The sequence below is a fragment of the Mastigoproctus giganteus genome, chromosome 3 (assembly GCF_048544385.1).
Source record: "Mastigoproctus giganteus isolate SK-2022 chromosome 3, ASM4854438v1, whole genome shotgun sequence".
Classification (NCBI taxonomy): Eukaryota; Metazoa; Arthropoda; class Arachnida; order Uropygi; family Thelyphonidae; genus Mastigoproctus; species Mastigoproctus giganteus.
This window is the reverse complement of record NC_143577.1, coordinates 214,669,837-214,691,582: the sequence shown is the minus strand read 5'-3', so window position 1 is coordinate 214,691,582 and position 21,746 is coordinate 214,669,837. Positions and strand designations below refer to the sequence as shown.

At 35.9% G+C, this 21,746-nt stretch overlaps 1 protein-coding gene across 1 annotated transcript in view; it reads left to right on the top strand.

Moving 5' to 3' along the window:
- Spt6 (transcription elongation factor Spt6) overlaps positions 1–21,746 on the top strand; it is a 301,836-nt gene that overhangs the window by 109,383 nt on the left and 170,707 nt on the right. Inside the window, exons 9-12 of the mRNA XM_090369617.1 lie at positions 3,877–3,963; positions 8,408–8,494; positions 11,528–11,743; positions 18,097–18,186. Coding sequence (XP_090225743.1) covers positions 3,877–3,963; positions 8,408–8,494; positions 11,528–11,743; positions 18,097–18,186 — 480 coding nt within the window. The remainder of the gene's footprint in view (positions 1–3,876; positions 3,964–8,407; positions 8,495–11,527; positions 11,744–18,096; positions 18,187–21,746) is intronic.

The window sequence follows — 21,746 nt, the reverse complement described above, 5'->3', positions numbered from 1 at the left end:
ATGTAAATTCAGAAGAGATTAAACTGTTTTATACTGTGTAGAAAGTTTTTATTTCATCATTTTATATCTTGTCGAAATCCTGTTCCATTTAAGAATGCTGTTTTATCTGCTTCTCTTTTAATACAGAATTGAATAGTAAGTTTTGTAAGTCAAGATTTGATTGTTGGACACTTAAGTGATACAGAAATTTTTAACCCCATGGCTAAAAGTCAACCTGTATAGGTAATTTACTGCACTACAGGTTTTGGCGCAATATAGCCTTAGTTGCTGATGCGCCAATAAAACCCAACCAACTATACTGCACTACAAAAAAAAAATAAAAAATAAATAGCATTTACATTTACTGCCTGTTCTATGGATCCCCCTTGTTAGGTAGTACACTTTGCCCAGCAGTTCTGTTGTTACTTATTGCAAACACTTCTGTAATTTCTGTTTCATTATTTCCTATAAATGCCTTTTGATTTTTGTTAGAGCTCCAAAATGACATTTAATCTGCTGACTTCAAATTTATATTTTTAATAGTATTAGTGAGTTTTGAGTGTATGCTGTACAACTTTTTATCTGCATTCCTTCTAACAGTTTACTAGATTTTTATGAGGCTACAGCGTCAAAAATGTGTGGTGGTTTTTTTTTTTTTTTTTTTTTTGCTGATCAAACATAGTAATAGTAATCGTTGCATGTGATGCAAGAAAGCAAGTGTATGAGCTTATGTAGCATCAGCCAAAAAAAAAAATTTACTCAACCATTCCTTCTAAATGTTTGTCCAGTTCCTCGTCGAATTTATTTAACCTATCAACTTCAGATCGAAGTTTGCTCCAGCAATTAACCACCCACTGGCTAAAGGCAAATTTCCGCACATCTATTCTACAAATGCCTTTCCTCAATTTGAATGTATACCCCCCCTTAGGTTAGTAATCTGAGCAAGTGAAAGACTCTCTCTCTGTTTCTCACGCCTCATGGTGTAGAGATTCTCAGGGCGCTTCTAAGTGACTTGTTGGAAATCGCTGAACTGTCAATAGATGGCGCAGTTCCACCTGTCCAAGGAGAAACTGAACCCACCAATCTGTGCGACCTCTCACTGTTCCAGAGGCTCCGAAACCTACTCCAGACTATAGCAAGACGTTCCCACGCACAGCGTGTCCGAGGGACCGCGGCTATTCTGAGAACCATGAATGGAATGAGGCAGGTTACACCTCAAGAAAGAAGAATACTTGGTATGGTCCTACGAAATGTTATCAGAGTAGTCGATAGATCCTTAATTCCACCTGACTTGCAGAACATCGACTCGGAGGAAATCGATGAACCAGCCAGCGAGGACCATCAGCAAGACGAAGTGGAAATGGATACTGACTCTAGTCAGATGGAGACTCCTTCTGCCGAACTTGATCCTCCAGAGCCGTATGCACACTGGGTGCAAGGAATTCAATAAAAAATTAAAAAAAAAAAAAATTAAAGGGGTGGTTGAGGGGGAGAAGACAGAGAGTGGTAATCAATGGACACTGCTCATCGTGGACTGATGTTATTAGTGGAGTCCCTCAGGGCTCAGTGTTGGGTCCATTATTGTTTTCTGTATTTATAAATGATATTGATGATGGTATATCGGGCTTAATGTCCAAGTTTGCAGACAATACAAAGGTTGGCAGGGTTGTCAAGGACACTACTGACACTATGCTGCTGCAACAGGATCTGGAAAGGTTGAGCAGATGGGCTGAGAGGTGGCAAATGAAGTTTAACATTGATAAATGTAAAGTACTACACATGGGAAACAGCAACCCCAGAGCAACGTATCAACTCTGTGGTACTACACTGACAGTGGTAGAGAATGAAAGGGACTTGGGGGTGGTTGTGCAGGCAGATATGAAGTTCTCTGAGCAGTGCAGACGGGCGGCAAGAGTAGCTCATGGAGTATTGTCAATGATATACAGGAATTTTTCCAGCAGGGATAAGGAGGTGATTATTCCATTGTATAAGGCGATGGTCAGGCCACACCTAGAGTACTGTATACAGGTCTGGAGGCCTCATTTCAAGAAGGATGTAGAGCTGCTGGAACGAGTACAGAGAAGGGCAACAAGATTAGTGAATGGAACAAAGGGGTGCTCTTACGAAGAAAGGCTTAAGTTTTGCAAATTACAGTGTCTGGAGACTAGGCACCAGCGAGGTGATCTGATAGAGGTGTATAAAGCCTTGAATGGTTTAAGCATGCTGAATGCTGATGGGATTCTTCCTCTAGCTCAGAAAAATCACCTGAGAGGGCATAAATTCAAATTGAGGAAAGACAGATGTAGGATAGACGTGCGGAAATTTGCCTTTAGCCAGCGGGTGGTTGGTTGGTGGAACAGACTTCCATCCCTTGTGGTGGAGGTTGATAGCCTAAATAAGTTTAAGGCTCAGCTGGACAGGTATTTTGAACGAACAGAGGGGTGAAGTGGAAGTGGGTTTTTTTTTTTTTTTTTTTTTTGCTGATGCTGCATAAGCTTGCTTTCTTGCATCAAATGCCTCTACTAATGCTAATGCTAATCCCAACAGAATTCAGCATGCTCAACCCATTTAAGGCCTTATACACCTCAGTCAGATCACCTAGCAGGTGCCTAGTCTCCAGCCGCTGCAATTTGCAGAACTTAAGCCTCTCTTGGTAAGAGGATTCCTTCATTCCCCTCACCAATCTTGTTGCCCTTCTTTGTACACGCTCAAGCAAATCTACATCCTTCCTAAAATGAGGCCTCCAGACCTGTATACAGTACTCAAGGCATGGCCTGACCATTGCATTATACAAAGGAACAATCACCTCCTTTTCCCTGCTAGCAAAATTCCTGTATATCATTGACAAAACCCCATGACTTGCTCTTGCAGCCTGTCTGCATTGCTCAGAAAACTTCATATCTGACTGCACAATTACTCCCAGATCTTTTTCATTTTCTACCACCCTAAGTGTAGTACCACACAGTTGGTACGTTCCTGTGGGGTTACTTCTACCCTTATGCAGTACTTTGCATTTGTCAATGTTAAACTTCAGTTGCCACATCTGCCCTAATTTTCTAGATCCTGTTGCAGTAGCACACTGCCATTACTGTCATTAACAACCCTGCCAACCTTTGTATCATCTGCAAACTTCGACAGTAAGCCTGATATGCCTTCATCAATATCATTGATAAATATACAAAACAACAGTGGGCCCAACACCAAACCCTGTGGTTGTTTGTTTGTTATTTGGTTTTTAGGAGCATTAGCAACTAAGGCCATATGCGGTGGTCATTCCCTGACCTTTCCACGTCCTCCATATTTGGTGGTGACGGGCTTGAACCCCAGTCTCATCAAGAAGCGTGTGCTACGCACTGCTGCTCCTTCATCAAACAGTCATCCAATAAATGTACAAAAGTCTTGCTAGTGTGTAAGTGACCAACCCATGAGTTCCAGTCGATATCTGGGAAGTTAAAATCCCCCATTATAAGACATTCTGATTTACTGGCCCACTCTATTTCTCTGTACAATTGTTCTTTGTAATCATTCGCGTCATTAGGTCTATAACACACTCCTACTCTTATTTTTGCTTTCCCAGTGTCACGCCAAACTGACTCAACAGTGCACTGTCCATCTGTGTCAACTGGATGCACTTCCTATGATTAATTGATTTTCTAATTAAAGAGTGCAGAACTGTTTATTAGTTACTTTATGGCAATAATTCAATTTCTCTAAGAGAAAAATTGTCTGCAATGTTGAATTACTAGGTAAGACTTTATGAAATGTTTCTTTGTTTATTTAACTTTATTGTGTTCAGAAATTTTGTAGTAAAATTTTGAATTGGCGTTTAAACCTGATAGATATGACTTTAAAAAAGTTCGTATAATAATTTTAGTATAAATTATATTATTTATGTAGTATGAGGAGGAAGATGAAGAAGGTGAAGCAAGGCCAAGACCAAAAAAGAGCACACGCAAAAGACCAACAAAGAAAAGCATTTTTGATGTGAGTACATTGTTTTTTGTAGTTCTTTTCTTGAGGATAAGTGAACTGAATTTTAAATATGTTTACTTCCATTTGGTCTTTTCTATTTAATATTAAATCATGAAAGGAAGTAGACTTATCGTTTGTTATTCCCATTGCCCGAAAATCCCCATCATCTAATTCTGTCTTGAATTTTGCTAAATTTTCTGGCTTTGGATCTACAACATGCTACCTGAAAAATTTTACATGATCCAGTCTTATGTTATCCACTAAAATTTTGATTTGTGCTCAGTGCACCTTGTCAGCCTTTTAAATATATATCTTGCATTCAATTTATCCATTCCCTCAGTGCCTTCTCAGTAAGTTTCTCATTGAGAAACTTACAATTTCTGGCCCACTCTATTTCTCTATACAACTATGCAGAGTGGGCCAGAAATTGTTTTTCTCTTAATTGTTGATATAAATTTAGTAGTGTAGTATTTTTTTGTGATTTTCTTATTAATTTGGTTTTATTTATTCTTTATTGTCCTTTGTACAGTAAACCCCCGCTATTCGCGGTCGCTGATTTACTATAAAATGAAACCTTAAAAAATGTGAATTTTAAAGCGCCGTGAACATTTTCCGCCATAAAAAAACATGGGCGTGGCTAAAATTATCTTTCCCAATCAAAACAGTGCTCGGTGGGGGGAGAGGGGTGACAAAATCGCGAGCGTGGATGTTTCTCACTAATCCTTGTTCAGTATGTGTTATCCGCTTGTCATGGAAGGTTTCGTCGTTTGCTTTTAATTTATATGCTTATAAATTTATCAATTTATAAATTGATATGCTTACAAAAGTGATAAATCAACCGTTTTTGCAGTGTAAAACAGACTTTTTCTAGTGTGTTAATGGAAGAAAGTGACTTTATTGTGGACAAGTTCTTTCTAACCCGTACAAAAATATGGCTACGAGTAACAAGGGAAATGTGAAAAGATCAAAGAAGGTGATGACTAGCGAATAAAATTGAGTTATTAGATAAAATTTCTAATAGTGAAAGTGTTCCCCACTTTCTGTTATTGAGAAAATCTATTATAAAATCAATGAGTCAACGGTACGATCAATCAAGAAATCGGAAGAAAAATCCGGCGTAGTGTCTGTGAAAGCTCGCTAATTGCTTCAAAAATTTGATCTGTAACTCGTGATGTTAAATTAGAAAAAAATGGAAAAAGCTTTAAATCTGTGGATAGAAGACCGAATTCAAAATAAAATTCCGTTAAGTTCACTCATCATTCGTGAAAAGGCAAAACTCCTTTATCAACACTTTAGCGAAACTGGTGATAGCACTGGCGGGATAAGTTTTTTAGACGCTGGTTTGAAAGATTTGTTTGAAATTTCTAATAAATATTACATGTAATATTAAATTGTTTCTTATTTTCATTTTGATGCCATATGCTCACATTTCACTATGTACTGTCTATGTACATAGTCATATTATGAAGGTACATATAATACATACATAGACAAAATTTTAGACTAGTTTTTCTTATATATTTCATACTTTGGAACGGAACCCCTTTATTACTATGGGAGCCATAACTCGGTACTCGCGTTTTTGGTATTCGCGGCATTTCTCAGAAACGTAACCCCCGCGAATAGCGAGGGTTTACTGTATTTGCATAAAAAGCCACAGTCGACTTCTACTGGCATTGTATTGATATAGCTGATACTGGAAGTTTCTACGTTACTTGTAGCAGTGTATTCACTATCAGCAGAGGATTATAAACTATAATTTATAGCACTACTCAATTTTTTAATGGATTTAACTCGTAGTCTGTAACTTATGGCATTAATATTCATAGAGCTTTTAGAATTGGAGATTTGGTGTAGTTTAGTATTGCAAATAGCTCATGAGAGAGTTTGAATCAGGCTGACAATAGATAGATAGTTAAATTTATTCTCTATTATAACCACTTGGAATTTACAAACGTAGTGTTCTAACTTAAACTTGGTAGGAGATAAAAAATACATATACTGTAATTGATACTGAAATATATATATATATATATTGTTATTACTGCATTGGGATAAAAGTTTAGTGTAGTATTTTTAATTGGATCGAAATCATGCGTCAGCACAGAAAGCAGAGGCTCAATGTAGTAGCTTGGGGATGCTGTGGCTCAGGGGAGAACTGAGCGGGTGGTTGTTGTTCTCTGAATCACAGCCTTTTGAAATGTACTGCTGGAATAGGTCATGATATTCTCAAAGGGGATGTCTTTCTGCGTGCTCGATGTAAGGAAGTTAGGCACAAAGGGTGGATCCCTCGAAGGATTTAAATTGGGGCCCATGAAGCCCTCAGCTGCCCACATCACCGCCAGAGATTGCACTTGATCATCAGGTGACATAGAACCCTGTGGTAGATATAAACTAGTCTGTAATCAAGTCACAAAAGAGGTTAGGCAGGCAAAGGCAGTTTCCAAGAAATCTTTGGTAAAGGATGTAAAGAATTACAGCAAAGACTTCTTTACTTATGTAAATTCTAGAAGGAAGAGGATGAATCAAATTGGTCCACTTGCTATTGATGGTTTCTGACTATTGATGGTCCTGCTCAGGTAGCTGATAAACTGAACGAGTATTTTGCTTCTACATTCACACATTAGGAATACTGTGAAGAAGTGGAGGCCAGAAGTTTCTCTAACTCTAATAGGGTGCTGAATGCCTTTGTAATAACTGAGAGGAAAGTGGAGGAGAAATTGTTGAAGTTAAACAGAAGAAAGGCACTCGAAGTGGATGGGATCTATCCAGTTATATTAAGGGAGGCAGCAGAGGAAGTAAGCAAACTCAGCCACAATTATGAGAGCATCCTTGGATTTGGGGGAGGTCCCCACGGACTGGAGAAGTGCAAATGTATTCACAGAAGGAGTTCATAGGGTAAAACGAGTAATTACGGACCTGTTAGTTTAACTTCACTTCTTGGGGAAATAATGAGTCACTGGTTAAAGAAATAATGCAGGATCATCTAGACAAGACTCCAGCTATAGTTCAGACACAGCCTGGGTTTGTTAAGAGGAAATCATGCGTGACCAATTTCATTGGATACTACAATGAGATCACAAAGGAACTGGATACCAAAAACAATTTCGATATCATATACTTGGATTTCAGGAAAGCTTTTGATACCGTTGCACAAAGAAGGTTGCTGTACAAATTGGAGCAGTATGGCATTAAGGGAAAGTTGCTGTTATGGATAAAATGGTGGTTGAGCAGGAGAAGACAGAGTTGTAATCAATGGACACTGCTCGTCATGGACTAATGTTATTAGTGGAGTCCCCCAAGATTCGGTATTGGGACCATTGTTGTTTTTTATATTTATCAATGATATTCATGAAGGTATAATGGGCTGAATATCCAAGTTTGCAAACAAAGTTTGGCAGGATTATTAATGATAGTAACGGCGGTATGCGGCTGCAACAGGACATTTTTCTGTGACAGCAGCATATTTTCAAAAACTTTAAAATAAAATCTGAGTATGTAATATTAGTCTCCTGTATTTAACTGATCTTGATGTACCACATTGATCTGAAAAACCTTTTTCTTCATGAAACCATGCTGTTATCCTTTGGCGATGCCATTCTTAAATGGTTCTGTATTGTCCTTAATCTAGTACTATATCCTTGACTGCATGATCTTGCCCACCCCCAAAAAGAAACATTGATGTAATTTTGCTGAACTTGAGCTAACTGGATTGGAAATGACATTATTGCTTGTCCTGATAAGAGTCATTCTAATATCTGTTGATGATCTGATTAGCATCTCAGTGGTTTGATGCATTCAGTTACAGTAACAATGATGGGTGAACTTAACATTAAATATAAAACACAATTTTACTAAGCAAAGCTATATTTTAGAAGCTAACAATAACAAATTTTATGACATTTAAAAAATTTTCATTATAACAAATATGATTTTTACAATACTTTTAATAATAAGAAAAATATATTTTCAGTCTTTTTTTAGGACTTCATTTGTAAAGATAGTTTATATCATATTAATATTTTAAACTTATACAAGAACTTGTGAAATGTGTACAACAGTTACTGTGATCCCTTGAAACTTTTGTATGCATTGCACACGTGTCATTTATAAAAGTGAAATTTTTAGTGTTATAAATGATTTCAGAACTAAGTGCCATGAGTTCTAATTTGGGGAGAAGAGTTAATTTTATTTAACCAGTGAATAATTAATTATTAGAATAAGTTACTTCCATGGATGATTGAGGCTGACAGCTTGAGGAAATTCAAAAGTCAGCTGGATAGGCACCTAATTGGGGGAAGGAGTCACATTTAGTTATTTATTTTTTATTAATGAATTTTTTTTTTGGTCGATGCAGCAAAAGCCTAGACCTTTCTTGCACCATACAGTTATTACTATTAAATCAGATTTATACATAGTATCGTGTTCTTTAATGTGAAAATTCTTTATAAAATAGGTATTTGAACCAAGTGAACTCGAACGAGGTCATTTTACAGACTTGGATAATGAAATTAGAGCAACGGATATTCCAGAAAGATTCCAAGTAAGTAATTTATTAGTAAATAGTGTAGTTCATCTGATAGTTTCAAGGGGTTTGTTAGGTTCTTCATGTCATTTGGGGTCACTGTTGTACTTTTCATGCTTTTATATATAGTTAGGAAAATTATGTTAATGAAAAGTTTGTAGTTGTTAGTTATTACAGTGGCCAGCTATCCTAATAGGTAAAATGTATTGTTTTCATAGAGATGGAATACATTGGAACAGAGGTTGTGCCAGTTGCAAACTGTAAATTCTGTTTCCCCATTAGATTGCCAAACACTCCCCCACACAAGATCTTTTACCACAATACCAAATCATCTAGCTTCCCCGCATAGTGGTGAACTTGGTAGCTTGGTAGTTTCATCACTGGGTTGTGCAAGGTGCTGGTCTCATTGAAGAGGGCTTCAAAGTTCAGGAAAAGCTGCTAGCTGTGGTGAAGGATAGGGACATTGCAGATTATATGTTTTATTGATAAGAATCAATAAAATTTTGCACTTCTTTGTGAGACCACAAAAGCCAGTGAGACACTGGAAGTAGGTGTGGAGATTATTGCATATTAAATGCAGTAAACTTAAAAAAAAAATAAAAATAATAAAAAATAGGCACGTATATCCTGTACGCATGAAAGATGTTTTATGTGAAAAAATCCTTAGTTTGGAAGAAGTTAGCGAAATCCATTTGTAGAATAGTATGATGTTTTCCCAGAAAGTTTTAAAATTCTGTACAGTGGGATCAACTGATGATGTTACCAACAGCAAATTATAAGTGAGAAGCATTCAAGGAATTAATAGTGGAAGCTACTAAACGTTTCATATCTTTGTCAAATGAACTAATGAGACTCATGGCAGAGAAGAAAAATGCATGGAATGTATATAAATTATCAGGCGACACAGAATCCTATGATATATATAAGCTAGTCTGTAATCAAGTCACAAAGGAGGTTAGGCAGGCGAAGGCAGATTACGAGAAATCTTTGGCAAAGGACGTTAAGAAAAACAGCAAGGATTTCCTTACTTATATAAACTCTAAAAGGAAGGGGATGAATCTGATTGGTCCACTTGATATCGATGGTTCGACTGTTGATGATCCCGCTCAGATAGCAAACAAACTGAATGAGTATTTTTCATCTACATTCACACATGAGGAGTTATTAAGGTTTGAAAATGCCACAAGGTTATTAAATTGTAACAGGGTGCTTAATGATTTTGTAATATTATATTTTGTAGGTTGAAGACATTCGAATTACACTTCGTGAATTAGCTTTTAGAATGTCGATTTCTTACGGTACTGCTCACAATATTGTGAAAGATTACCTGAAAATGTCACGAATCTGTCAAAACTTCTTAAATCGAATAGTGACTTGTGGTGAAACTTAGATTTTTCACTATGATCAAGAGACAAAACAACAGTCGAGCAAGTGGAAACATTCGGAGTCACCATGTCCTAAGTAATTTCAAGCTCAGCTGACAAACAAATGGTTCTTGGGTTTTTTGAAGCATACTCTGAGGTTCTCGGTTCTCAGAGTCGAACTTCGCCATGCCATTTGTAAGAAATGTCAAGGTCTTACTGTTATGAAGCGGTTTCTGTTATGAAGCGGATTGGCTATTGTGCAGCCAGTGATCACTGCCATAGGTGCCGAAGCTCTGCCACATCCCCCTTATTCACTGGAATTAGCCCTGTGTAATTTCTTCCTGTTTCCATGTCTGAAAAAAGCTCTGAAAGGGAAGTGTTTCATGTCTGACAACAATGCTTGCAGAGCCACAGCAGAAGCACTTTTGCAGTCTTTTGAAAACAGCTTGAAAGAAACATTTAATGCATGGTTACGATGGTGGAGAAAGTGTGTAAAGTTCAAGGGATAGTATTTCGAGAAGGAAGAATCCACAGGAGATTCAGATGATGACAATCAAGATAAGATCTTGCTCCATATAAGCGTGAATTCTAAGTTTCGTTAGGGTTCACATAAGCATTTACATACAGTCACGCTTTATTTATTCACATTGTTGTAAACCATATCAGCCGAAGTGCACATTTCAATAAATGTTAATTAATGTTTCTTTCTTTTACAACTGGAAATGTTAATATCACTGCAATCATGAATCTGGAAGAGTGGGAATTCTTAAAAATGAAAAAAAGAGAAAATGTGTATTTGAGAGCTTGTGAAAAAAAAATTTTTTTTTAGCCTTTAGTAATATACAGTTATATTGATTTTAAATTATTAACTGCTGCTTCCACATGGTTACAAAGAATTTTCTGGTTTTGAGCAAGATGATATTTTAGATAAAGTTAGGCAAAAATAAAAGTCCAATGAGACTGTGCATACTTCGGTATGTTACCATTTAACAAATTTGAAGAACTTTGTTATTCCTCTCTCTTCTATGGCAAGAGAGCTCCTAAACTGTTTTCAGTTTGCTGCAGTCACTTTATTTTGAGAAAATTGCTTGGAGAATGCTAAATATTTTTCTCCCAATGATAGCTTTCCATTTATAAGAAGAATGAAGAGAAAATCTTTAATTTTATGCTTTTCTTTCCTGTGCACCTGAAGAATCCCATTCTTTTAAGGTAGTAGAGGAAAGTGGTGATCCTTACAAAAAAATGGAGCTTACATGTTAAACAGAGAGAGAAAAAAAGAAATCTAATAAAGCATTTGTTTTCATACCAATGAAAGAACTGAACAAGAGTGTAATAACTTTCTATAGTGCATGATATGTTCTTTGCGAATTTTCATGTTAATTAGATTAAACTTTAGTTATCAGTAACATTTTAGATAAATAATAAAGATTAAAATATAATTATATGATGTAAAATTTCTAAATTACTATCTTTTAACTTTGTCTATTTTTTTAGTTATGTATCCTTATCAGATCATCCACTAAACATACATATTTTAAGAGAACAAAATGTGCAGTATCAAAAATTCACTATTGGCACTCCACAACACAGTGAATCAAATGCATGATCCTCCACATCTCTTGAAAGGTGGTCAATTCCTACTTAGATTGTACAAAAAGACATTTTATAATTAGAGTGTCTATTTCAGCTTAGAGTAACACCAGTGACGCAAGCCGATGATGAAGAAATAGAAGAAGAAGCTGAGTGGATATATAAGCAAGCATTTAGTACTCCAACATTATCAATTCAAGATACTTTGGATCAGGCAGAAGAAGGTCATCAACCACTTGCAGGGCGTAAAGGTCCAACTGCAGTTAGCAAGATAAGGGAGGCTTTAAAATTTATGAGGAATCAACATTTTGAGGTGAATATGAAAATTTTGTATTTTTAATTCAAACTGCTTTTTTGTAACATAAATCATTTCTGGTATATTTTTCTACAATTAATGTGTCATTGTGCACCATGGTTTTTTATTATACAAAGGGTACTAGAAAAGTTTTGCAATATGACGCAACAACGAATCACAGGAAGCTGCTTGTTGCTGCATGTTGAGACATGTTCATACGTGCATAGTAGCCGCCGCGCCAAGTCGATGGGCTCAGTTATTCATTAGTAATGAGAGTGTAAAGTGCTTGCGATGGCATCGTGGTCACGAAATGAGATAAGGACAGTTTTGCGGTATAATTTCGTGCATGGTTTAACCATAGACCAGTGCTTAGAAGAAATGACTCTTGCACTAGATGATGATTGTCCACATCGTACAACGATATTCAGGTGGTATAGAGAATTCCAAAGTGGAAATTTCACTCTGGAGGATTCTGAGAGGCCGGGAAGGCCACGAACGTCAGTTACGGAGGAAAACGTTACTGCTGTGAGGAAAATGCTTGACGAAAACAGGCGATTGACCTACCAACAGATAGAGGATACTTTGGGCCTAAATGCACCAGCAATTCGTTCGATTCTGCAAGATCATTTGCACGTGAAGAAACTTTGTTCTCTCTGGGTGCCGCATCAACTGACTGAAGAGCAGATGACACGACGTGTGACTTGGTGCCGGGAGATGTTAAAAAAGTTTGATAAGGGACAATCTCGATATGTGAACAACATCGTGACAGGTGACGAGACTTGGCTGTACTATTACGATCTGCCGACCAAGGCTCAAAACAAAGTTTGGGTCTTTGATGATGACGACACACCCGTAATTGTCAGAAAATCCCGATCTGTAAAGAAGAAAATGATAGCTGTATTTTTCAAATCGAGTGGAATTGTGGAACGTGTCGTTTTGGACACGCAGAAGACAGTCACAGCTAAGTGGTATACTGAACAATGCCTGCCTAAAGTCATTGGATCTATGAAGAACCTGCGGCCAAAGTCAAGAATGGACACCTGGTACCTCCATCACGATAATGCTGCAGCTCACCCACCGCGCCAAAGCCTGCACCGAATATTTGACCACGACAGGACTGAAACTTCTCGAGCACCCTCCCTACAGGCCAGACCTTGCTCCCTGCAAATTTGCACTGTTCCCGCATCTGAAAATGAAGCTAAAAGGGAGGCGGTTTTCCAGTGATGAGGACCTTCTACGGGCTTGGGACAACAAGTGTGCTTTACTCCCTAGTGAAACTTGGCAGAACTGGTTTAAAGATTGGTTTCGGAGGATGGAGAGGTGTATTGAATGTAGAGGAAATTACTTTGAAAAAATTAAATAAACAAAGCTGTATTGCAAAACTTTCCTAGTACCCTTTGTATATATATAAATGGGTATTCAATGTAACCGCTTAAAGGTAATGTTTAAAGAGTTACATATGAAAAGAGGTATACAGTTGATGAAATGGTTTCATTTAATGCAGGATTAATAAATCAGGTATGACAAATGTACCCAAAAGTGCAAAACAGCATTAAAGGATGCAAGAGTATATATATGTTATATTAATATATTGAATTAAGTATGCATAAATGGATGTGAAAGTTACACAAAATGCTAGTAACTAGAAGGGTGAAGAAAGTAGAAAAAGAAGTGTAGTAGATTTATGAAAGGTGAAAGAATGTTAATATCTTAGAGGTTATGATGAATTAAGAAAATTATGGACTGAATTGCCAAGCCAATAAAGTATATACAAAATAATAATAATAAAATGAAAAAAAAAAAAAAAATAATAAAATGGTGTAGCTATCATTATATATGGGGGGGAAACATTTTTAGTAAATGGTCTAATATAGGTAATGCTTGATCTGATGTCAGCTGAAATAAATATTGATACATTATCAAGTATTTCATCAGGGGACTACACCTGACCATGTATCAGGAACTACGTTTCTATACTTGTCCATAGTAGTAGAAGAAAAGTGAAAGGCCAAAAAAGCAACGAAAATGAAATTAGCACTTTCTAATACAGTATGAACAAGTTAGTCCCAACGCAGTGTAATTTATATAGGTAAAAATATTTTTGGCATCAGATCAAGCATTTTTGCATAAATATTAGACCATTTACTAAAAATGTCTCCCCCCCCCATATCTAATGACAGCTACACCATTTTATTTTATTTTTTTTTTTTCATTTTATTATTATTTTGATGTATTAATTTTACTTTACAATTCCCCCACTTTATACATTGGCTTGGCAATTCAGCTCATAATTTTCTTAATTCATCATAACCTCTAGGATATTAACATTCTTTCACCCTTCTAGTTACTGGCACTTTGTGTCACTTTCACGTTCATTTATGTATACAGCAGCCCCCCCCCCCCCCCCCGTTATAATGCTGTTCGCTTTACGCTGATTCAGTATAACGCAGTTCTTATATTATAACCTGTATCTGACTACAACGCTCTTTTACAGATTGAATCTTTGGCATATTTAACGAAAAATCATTTTGTTTGATGGAGTCGATAGCTTGAAAATGAATACCAAAACAGCATTAAAATGTTTTCCACGCCGACTTGAGAAATTTTCCCATGCTCAGTGAAATTTTCTTGCACTCTAATTTAATTGCACTACAGTGACTTGTTACGTAGTTCTGAGATCAATATTTTAAAAAATGATCAAGTATATTGTTTGTAATATTTGCGTTATATGCATTTATCCAAAGTCTAGTCATCACTCAGTACAGTATTAGACATCGTGCATAACGGACAGTTTACTTGAACATTGTATCGTAATTAATGCAACCAACGCAATTACATTTTGAGTTAATAATGGTGGATAAGAATGAAAAAGCAACAACCTCTGGACGCAGTACGAAGACTATAAATGTAAGAAAAAGACTGGATTTGAAAATTAAATTAGTTGTTTTGAAGCGAATCGATTCTGGTCAACGACAAGCGGATGTGTGCCATAATTTAGGACTTGCAAGTTTAACTGTAAGAACAATTATAAAAAAAATAAAGAATTAATTTTAGCAGCAGGAAAGATAGCTGATCCACTGCAAGCAACTAGGGTTAGGCCGACTATTAGGATTGAAATGGAAAGACTTTAACTAATTTTATTGAAGATAATATCCACTGCAGAATTCAGTTAAGTTAAATATTATAAAAGAGAGAGAGAGATTAGCCAATATGATGATCTGAAGAAAACTCACCTAAAAAAAAAAAAAAATGTGGAACCATTGAAAACTAGTAAGGGCTGGTTGAATAGATTTAAAATCCAGGGAGATGCCGCATGTGCAGATGGAGCCGAAACTTTCAAAAAAGAACTTGTTAAAATTATTGAAGAGGGGTATCATGTGTTATACTTCTCAACAAGTTTTTAACATAGATGAAGCAGGTCTTTTGTGGAAACGAATGCCTAAAAGAAGTTTCATATTGAAAGAAGAAAAAACATGCCAGCTTTCAAAGCGGAGAAGGATCGGTTGACTTTGTTGGGTGGTAACGCTGCAGGGGATTTAAAATTAATTCCTCTTTAAGTTTGTTTGGAAGAGGGCCAAAGTTCAACCCAAAAATGACACATTTTTTATGATTAAATTCATCAATTAAATTAAATCAATTTAGATCAATTAAATTTATGATTTTAATTGAAATTTTAAGTTTAATTTTGATACGTAAGTAGTTACCACATAATTATATAAGTATGTAATGCAGAATATTTTATATGTACAAATATTTGAATATTAAATATTTTAACCGATATTTGTGCATCTTTTTCACTATCGTTTATTATTGATTAGGAAATATCCTATAGCACCGACCGCAACTTGCAAATGCACATGTTACCTTATGGGAATTCCGCGCTTGCTTAGCAGGATTCACTTAGCGCTCTGTTTTTCCAGAACCAATTATCAGCGTTAAGTGGGGGTTACCTGTATTTAATTCAATATATTAATATAACTTATATACGTGTATATAGAATATAATATATATATATAGTATTTTTATAATATTATGGGGAGGATTATAGTAAGATAATCTTATTAAGATATATACTTCGATAGATCTATAGAAAACTCATAGGATAATATACAAAACTTATCATTGTTTACCCACAATTTAGGTGATTTCATCTGGGGTCAACCACCCCTATTGAAAGTAAAACAGCGATAAGGGGATCTCGATTTCTGAAACGAGAACCTCTGTTAAATTGTGGGTAAACAACGATAAGTTTTTTTTATATTATCCTTTTTCATGCCTAACTTTTGTACATTATATTATCCTATGTGTTTTCTCTAGATCTATCGAGGTATATATCTTAATATGATAATCTTAATATACGTCATCATCAGCCGTTTTCAATCCATTACCATTCTGTTATTTTCTTAGTCCATCTGTCATCATGTAAACCGCCAAAGTAAGTGAAATGGCATTGTTTTTTGGATACCTTCACGAAGAGTTGCCTGATATTGCACTACCTCCAATAAGCAATGCTTCACCACTGAGAACACTAATGTTACTTATTCTCGGAAGATACCACAACCCCTGAGTGGTGGTATCCACTGGCGAAGTGTTGCCTATTCGAGAATCCAGTGTCGAAGCATTGCTTAGTCTAGGTAGTTCAGTATCGCTGAAGTAGGTGGCCTGATAATAGGCCACCTACTTCGGTAATTTGCTACAAACTAAAATTATGCTACGCACTGACTTATTCGATTAGTCAATTTTCCGTAGTCTGATGCTTTCAGCCTTACTTTTTAGTATAAAAATTTGGATGTAATAGAAGTGCCATATTGCAATTGTTTTCATCGATATCCATGATTGGACAGCCTCGAATTTTAATTTCAGAAAGTTATTTTCTGAACAGTTCTGAATTACTTAGTGGATTGTTTGTTTCCTCACTTAAGGTTTTTTAAATACAGAAATTCTTTATTTTTATATTTAAAAAATATAAAACAATATAAACATTTTGGTAAGCAAACAAGTTAGTGTCAAGCATCATTTTAGTTCGTAGTAAATCACCAAAGTAGGTGAAATGGCATAATTTTTGGAATAAATGAAATCCCTTCAAAACAAGTTGCCCTGATATTGCACTACCTTGAATAAGCAAAAGTTACTCATTCTCAGTGGATACCACCACCACCCATGGGTTGTGGTATCTGCCGAGAATCCACTGGTGAAGTGTTGTCTATTTGAAAATCCGCTGTTGCAGCGATATTGACCTACCTTATTTGAGGTAGTTCAATATCAGGGCAACTCATTGTGAAGGCATTTACAATGTGAGATATAACAGAAATGATGCCATTTCATCTACTTCAGTCGGTGATTTACTATGAATTAAAATGACACTATGCACTAACTTCCTCAATTAGTGAATTTTCCATAGTCTGAGGCTTTCAGTGCTAAAAACCTTTTTAGTATAAACATTTTAATATAATGGAGGTGACATACTGCAATTGTTTTCACCGATATCCATAATTGGATAACCGATCATGAGAAGCATTTGCCGCTAAGTTCTGATGGTTGTGAACAGTTCTGAATTACTTATGGATTGTTGCTCTGTTTTATTGTAATTGTCACCTTTTAAGGTATGTTGAAACTCCAAAGGAGCTCATCCTTTCAAGCAATTAGAAATCCTTAGTTTAAAAATGTTTCCCATAGACAGAATATGGGAAACAAAAAATAACCAAATATTTTATGACGTAATTCTTAAAAGTGTACTAATACATTGTGGGCATCATATAAGTAGTAATTTCTTAATATGTATGTATTAATAAATTGTTTTAAAGTGTTATAAAATTTATTCATTCCCACTTCTTTCCCATCTTTTACTATATTTCTGAATTTACAGTATTTTTCATTGTTGAAAAGGTCATATTTCTTTATAACGAAATTTCTATATAAAGAATTTTTTCAAGGGAACAATCGATTTTGTTATAAAAAGGTCCAACTGTATATAAAAAATGCTTAAAAATTCACCAAAAATATATGCATATACTGCTTCCTGAAGAACTCACTGAAATATTAAGTCAATAACATGCTGTAATTTTTAAAAACATCTTAAAAATTGTGTGTATTAATACACACAAAGAATTTTTGTAGTCTTCTAAATGACTTTTATCTATATAAATTTTATTCTTAGTGCTGGTGCTGTCCTTTGTACTGTGATGAAAGGTTTAATTAAATCTTTAATTAATGGAATTAAACAATAACAAAATGTTTCAGTGAGTTAATATGGATGGTAATTTGCTAGATCAGATTGTAAATCTATTGCAGATCATAAGTAGAGGACTGCCTGTAGAAATAACAAAAGTGCTTTTTAAATTCTTTATTTAATTTTATTTACATTATTTCAGGTACCATTTATAGCATTTTATAGAAAAGAGTATGTAGAGCCTGACTTGAATATTAATGATTTATGGACAGTCTACAAATGGGATGAAAAGGTAAGGATCTTTTTTTTTTTTTTTTCTTATTGAAATCGACGATTTTATATTTTGATTTGGGATTTGCCCAGAAATAAAATAGTTTTTCAAGTTTTGAGAACGATATACAGCTGGGAACCCATAATCTGGACTCCTATAGTCTAACATTTTTCATTTTGTTCTAACTTTATATTATCATATAATATCTGGGCAGGGCTGGATGGAAGGTGCTGAGGCTTTTGCAGTTACCAGTGATCTTGTACAAATTGTCCATTTACCCACCAGAAAATCAGACAATCCTAAACACAACTCTTCAAAGGACATGGTTGAAGTACTTCCAGTCACAACTTTGTGATGGTCTCTTTCCCAGTGGAACCTTTCTCTCATGGCCATTCTCAGCCTCCTGTTGTTTGGCATTACCAAGAATGTGAAATAGTATGATCTGCTTCATTTCTGTTTTTCTTTTCCTTGGTTAGATTACTGTTTTAAATTTCTAATGTCAACGTTTACTCAGATCATTTTAGTAAAATTATTTTTGTAGGGATGAAATCCTTTATTCCACTCTCAACCAAATAATCTTATCCTTTATCTAAACATTGCTCTTACAATAAATGGGCTAAGGCAAGAATGCTTCATATCACATTTGGCTCACATCCAGATCTCCAGGTTCATTTTCTGCCTATACAACAGCATGCAGCAATTGTAAAGCAGTTATTACTCAATCCAAACTAGATCTTGAACAGTCTAAGAATAGAAAACTTGATTCTTGTCCATATGGTAATTAAGCATTTTGCTTTCTCAGAGATAAAGCTAAACATACTAGCATCTTACTTTTCTTCTAACCATGTATTGGCAGTCTTGGTAAACCATCTGCCATTCTCCTACACATGAGTGGTAAGTGGTTACTTTATAAGCTGGAACAGGTTGGAATTAAAGGGAAAATCCTTAGATGGATGGCTTCAGGGCAGAATGCAGAGGGTTGTGATAAATGGTTATTCCTCAGATTGGGTTAATGTAAGAAGTGGGGTTCCCCAAGGATCAGTATTAGAACCACTGTTTTTGATTGTCATAAATGACATCGATGAACGGAGGAGGATGTGATGTCTAAATTTAAAAATGATGTAAGATTAGTAGAGTAGTTAATGACCACTGCCAAACAGAGCTTCTTCAGAGTGACCTAGATAAACTTCAGGGATGGTCAGAAAAATGGCAGCTATGCTTTAATCCAGCAAAGTGTAAGGTATTGCACCTGGAGAACAGTAACCCCAAAATAATTTATACACTTAGCGGAGTTGAACTGAAGCCGATAGTGGAGGAAAGGGACTTCGGTGTCACGATACGGTCAGACATGAAGTTCTCTGAGCACTGTAGATAGGTTGCAAGGAAGGCCCATGGTGTCCTATTGATGATTTATCGAACAATTGCTAGTAGAGATAAGGATGTCATAATCCCATTATATACGGCTATTGTTAGACCACCCTTGGAATACTGTGTTCAAGTGTGGAAACCGCACCTAAAAAGACATTGTGCTTCTTAAAGGGTCCAAAGACAGGTAACTCGTTTGGTGAGATCGGCAAAAGGACGTCCATATGTGGGTTGCAGAACTTAGAAACTAGGCACCTTAGAAGAGACTTGATTTAGGTGTTTAAGGCTCTGAGAGGCATAAGTAAAATGAATGAGGATGAAATTTTCACGGTTATAAATGATTCTAGAACTAGGGGGCCATCATTTCAAGTTATGGGGGGAGATGTTTAAACTGTATTGCAAGAAGTTTTATTTTAGCCAGTGAGTTATAAATTACTGGAATAAGTTACCTACATGGGCGGTAGAGGCGGACACTTTGGAAAAATTTAAAGGTCAGCTGGATAATTACCTACAGGAGGAGGGAAACACACAGTTTTCTATTTCCTTTTCTCTTATTAATTATTTATTATTATTTTTTATTTATTTTATTTTATTTTATTTATTTATTATTATTATTATTATTTTTTTTTTTTCTTGGTTGTTGCAGCATAAGCCATAGGCTTCCTTGCACCATGTGACCATGGCTAATACTTCCCAGTACACTCCATTCGATGCCTCCCGTGGCCTTTCATCAAAAGGATGTCAACTGAATTTTGAACCAGCTTGATGTCAAGAAAGCTTGTTCTGATTGAGATGTTAAAGGCTTTGGACAGATTGAGCAAACTCTCAGTGCTAATGGCATTCTTCCTCTTAAAGTGTTTAAGGCTTTGAGTGGGCAGAGCAAGGTCAAAGCTGATGAAATTCTTCAGCTTGCTCAGACTTCACACATGATGGGACATATATTCAAACTGAGGAAGGATGGTTGCAAAATAGAGGTTTTCCATTAGTTGTACAGAGGTTTTCCATTAGCCAGTAAGTGGTTGATTTTTGGAACGATCTTTCATCTGCTGTTGTGGAAGTGGGTAGTTGGGTTTGAATAAATTCAACGAAGAACTTAATAAATTATTGGAGAAGATGGATAGGTGATGTAGGAAGGTGTTTTTTTTTTTTTTTTTTTTTCTGATTCTTTATTATGTTGCTTCCTTGCATCATATGCCACTACTACTAATAATAAAACCTGTGCTCCCAAGCTTGCTCCTGTTCTTGTGTGTTTTCTTCTGATTTGCTAATTTTCAGTCAGTTCCTAAAATAGATGAAAAATCCCTCCAATCATTTCAAAGTAGTCCTCATTTGATGAAATGCACTTACTCCAACAAAAACATAATAGAACTCATTTTTTTTACATGCATTTGAGAATTGTCTCCGATGTCTTTACACCTTCTTCTGACAACTAGAAACATTTCCCTTACAGCTCCTTCTTTAACTCTGGAAAGGATGCGAGGTCAGGACAGTAGGGTGAATGAGGAACACATTTGGCATTAATGCTGATTAATTACTCTGTGACAGTATAAGCAATGTGAGGTTTCGCATTGTCGTGATACAGCATCCGCCCACCTGTGTGCAGTTGTGGTCGTTTGCAGACAATGAAATCCTGCAAAGTGTGCATTACAGTTTTGTAGTAAGGTCTTGTAACAGTCATATGACATGGCACAACATGCCACGTCATACAGCTTGAATATCAAAAAAAAGAGATGACCATAACCTTTCCTGCAGAAGCCACAATTTTTTTTTTAAGTGTTTGCAATGGTGTATATCATGCTTAATGTCAAAGTTTGCAGATGATACAAAGGTTGGCAGGGTTGTTAATGACAGTAATGGCAGTGTGCTACTGCAACAGGATCCTGAAAATTTGGGCAGATGTGGCAACTGATGTTTTAATATTGACAAATGCAAAGTACTGCATATGGGTAGAAGTAATCCCAGAGGAATGTACCAACTGTGTGGTACTACACTTGGGGTGGTAGAAAATGAAAAAGATCTGGGAATAATTGTGCAGTCAGATATGAAGTTTTCTGAGCAATGCAGACAGGCTGCAAGAGCAAGTCATGTGGTTTTGTCAATGATATACAGGAATTTTGCTTGTATATCATTGGGAAAAAAGAGGTGATTATCCCTTTTTATCCCTGTAGAGGTCTGGAGGCCTCATTTTAGGAAGAATGTAGATTTGCTTGAGCATG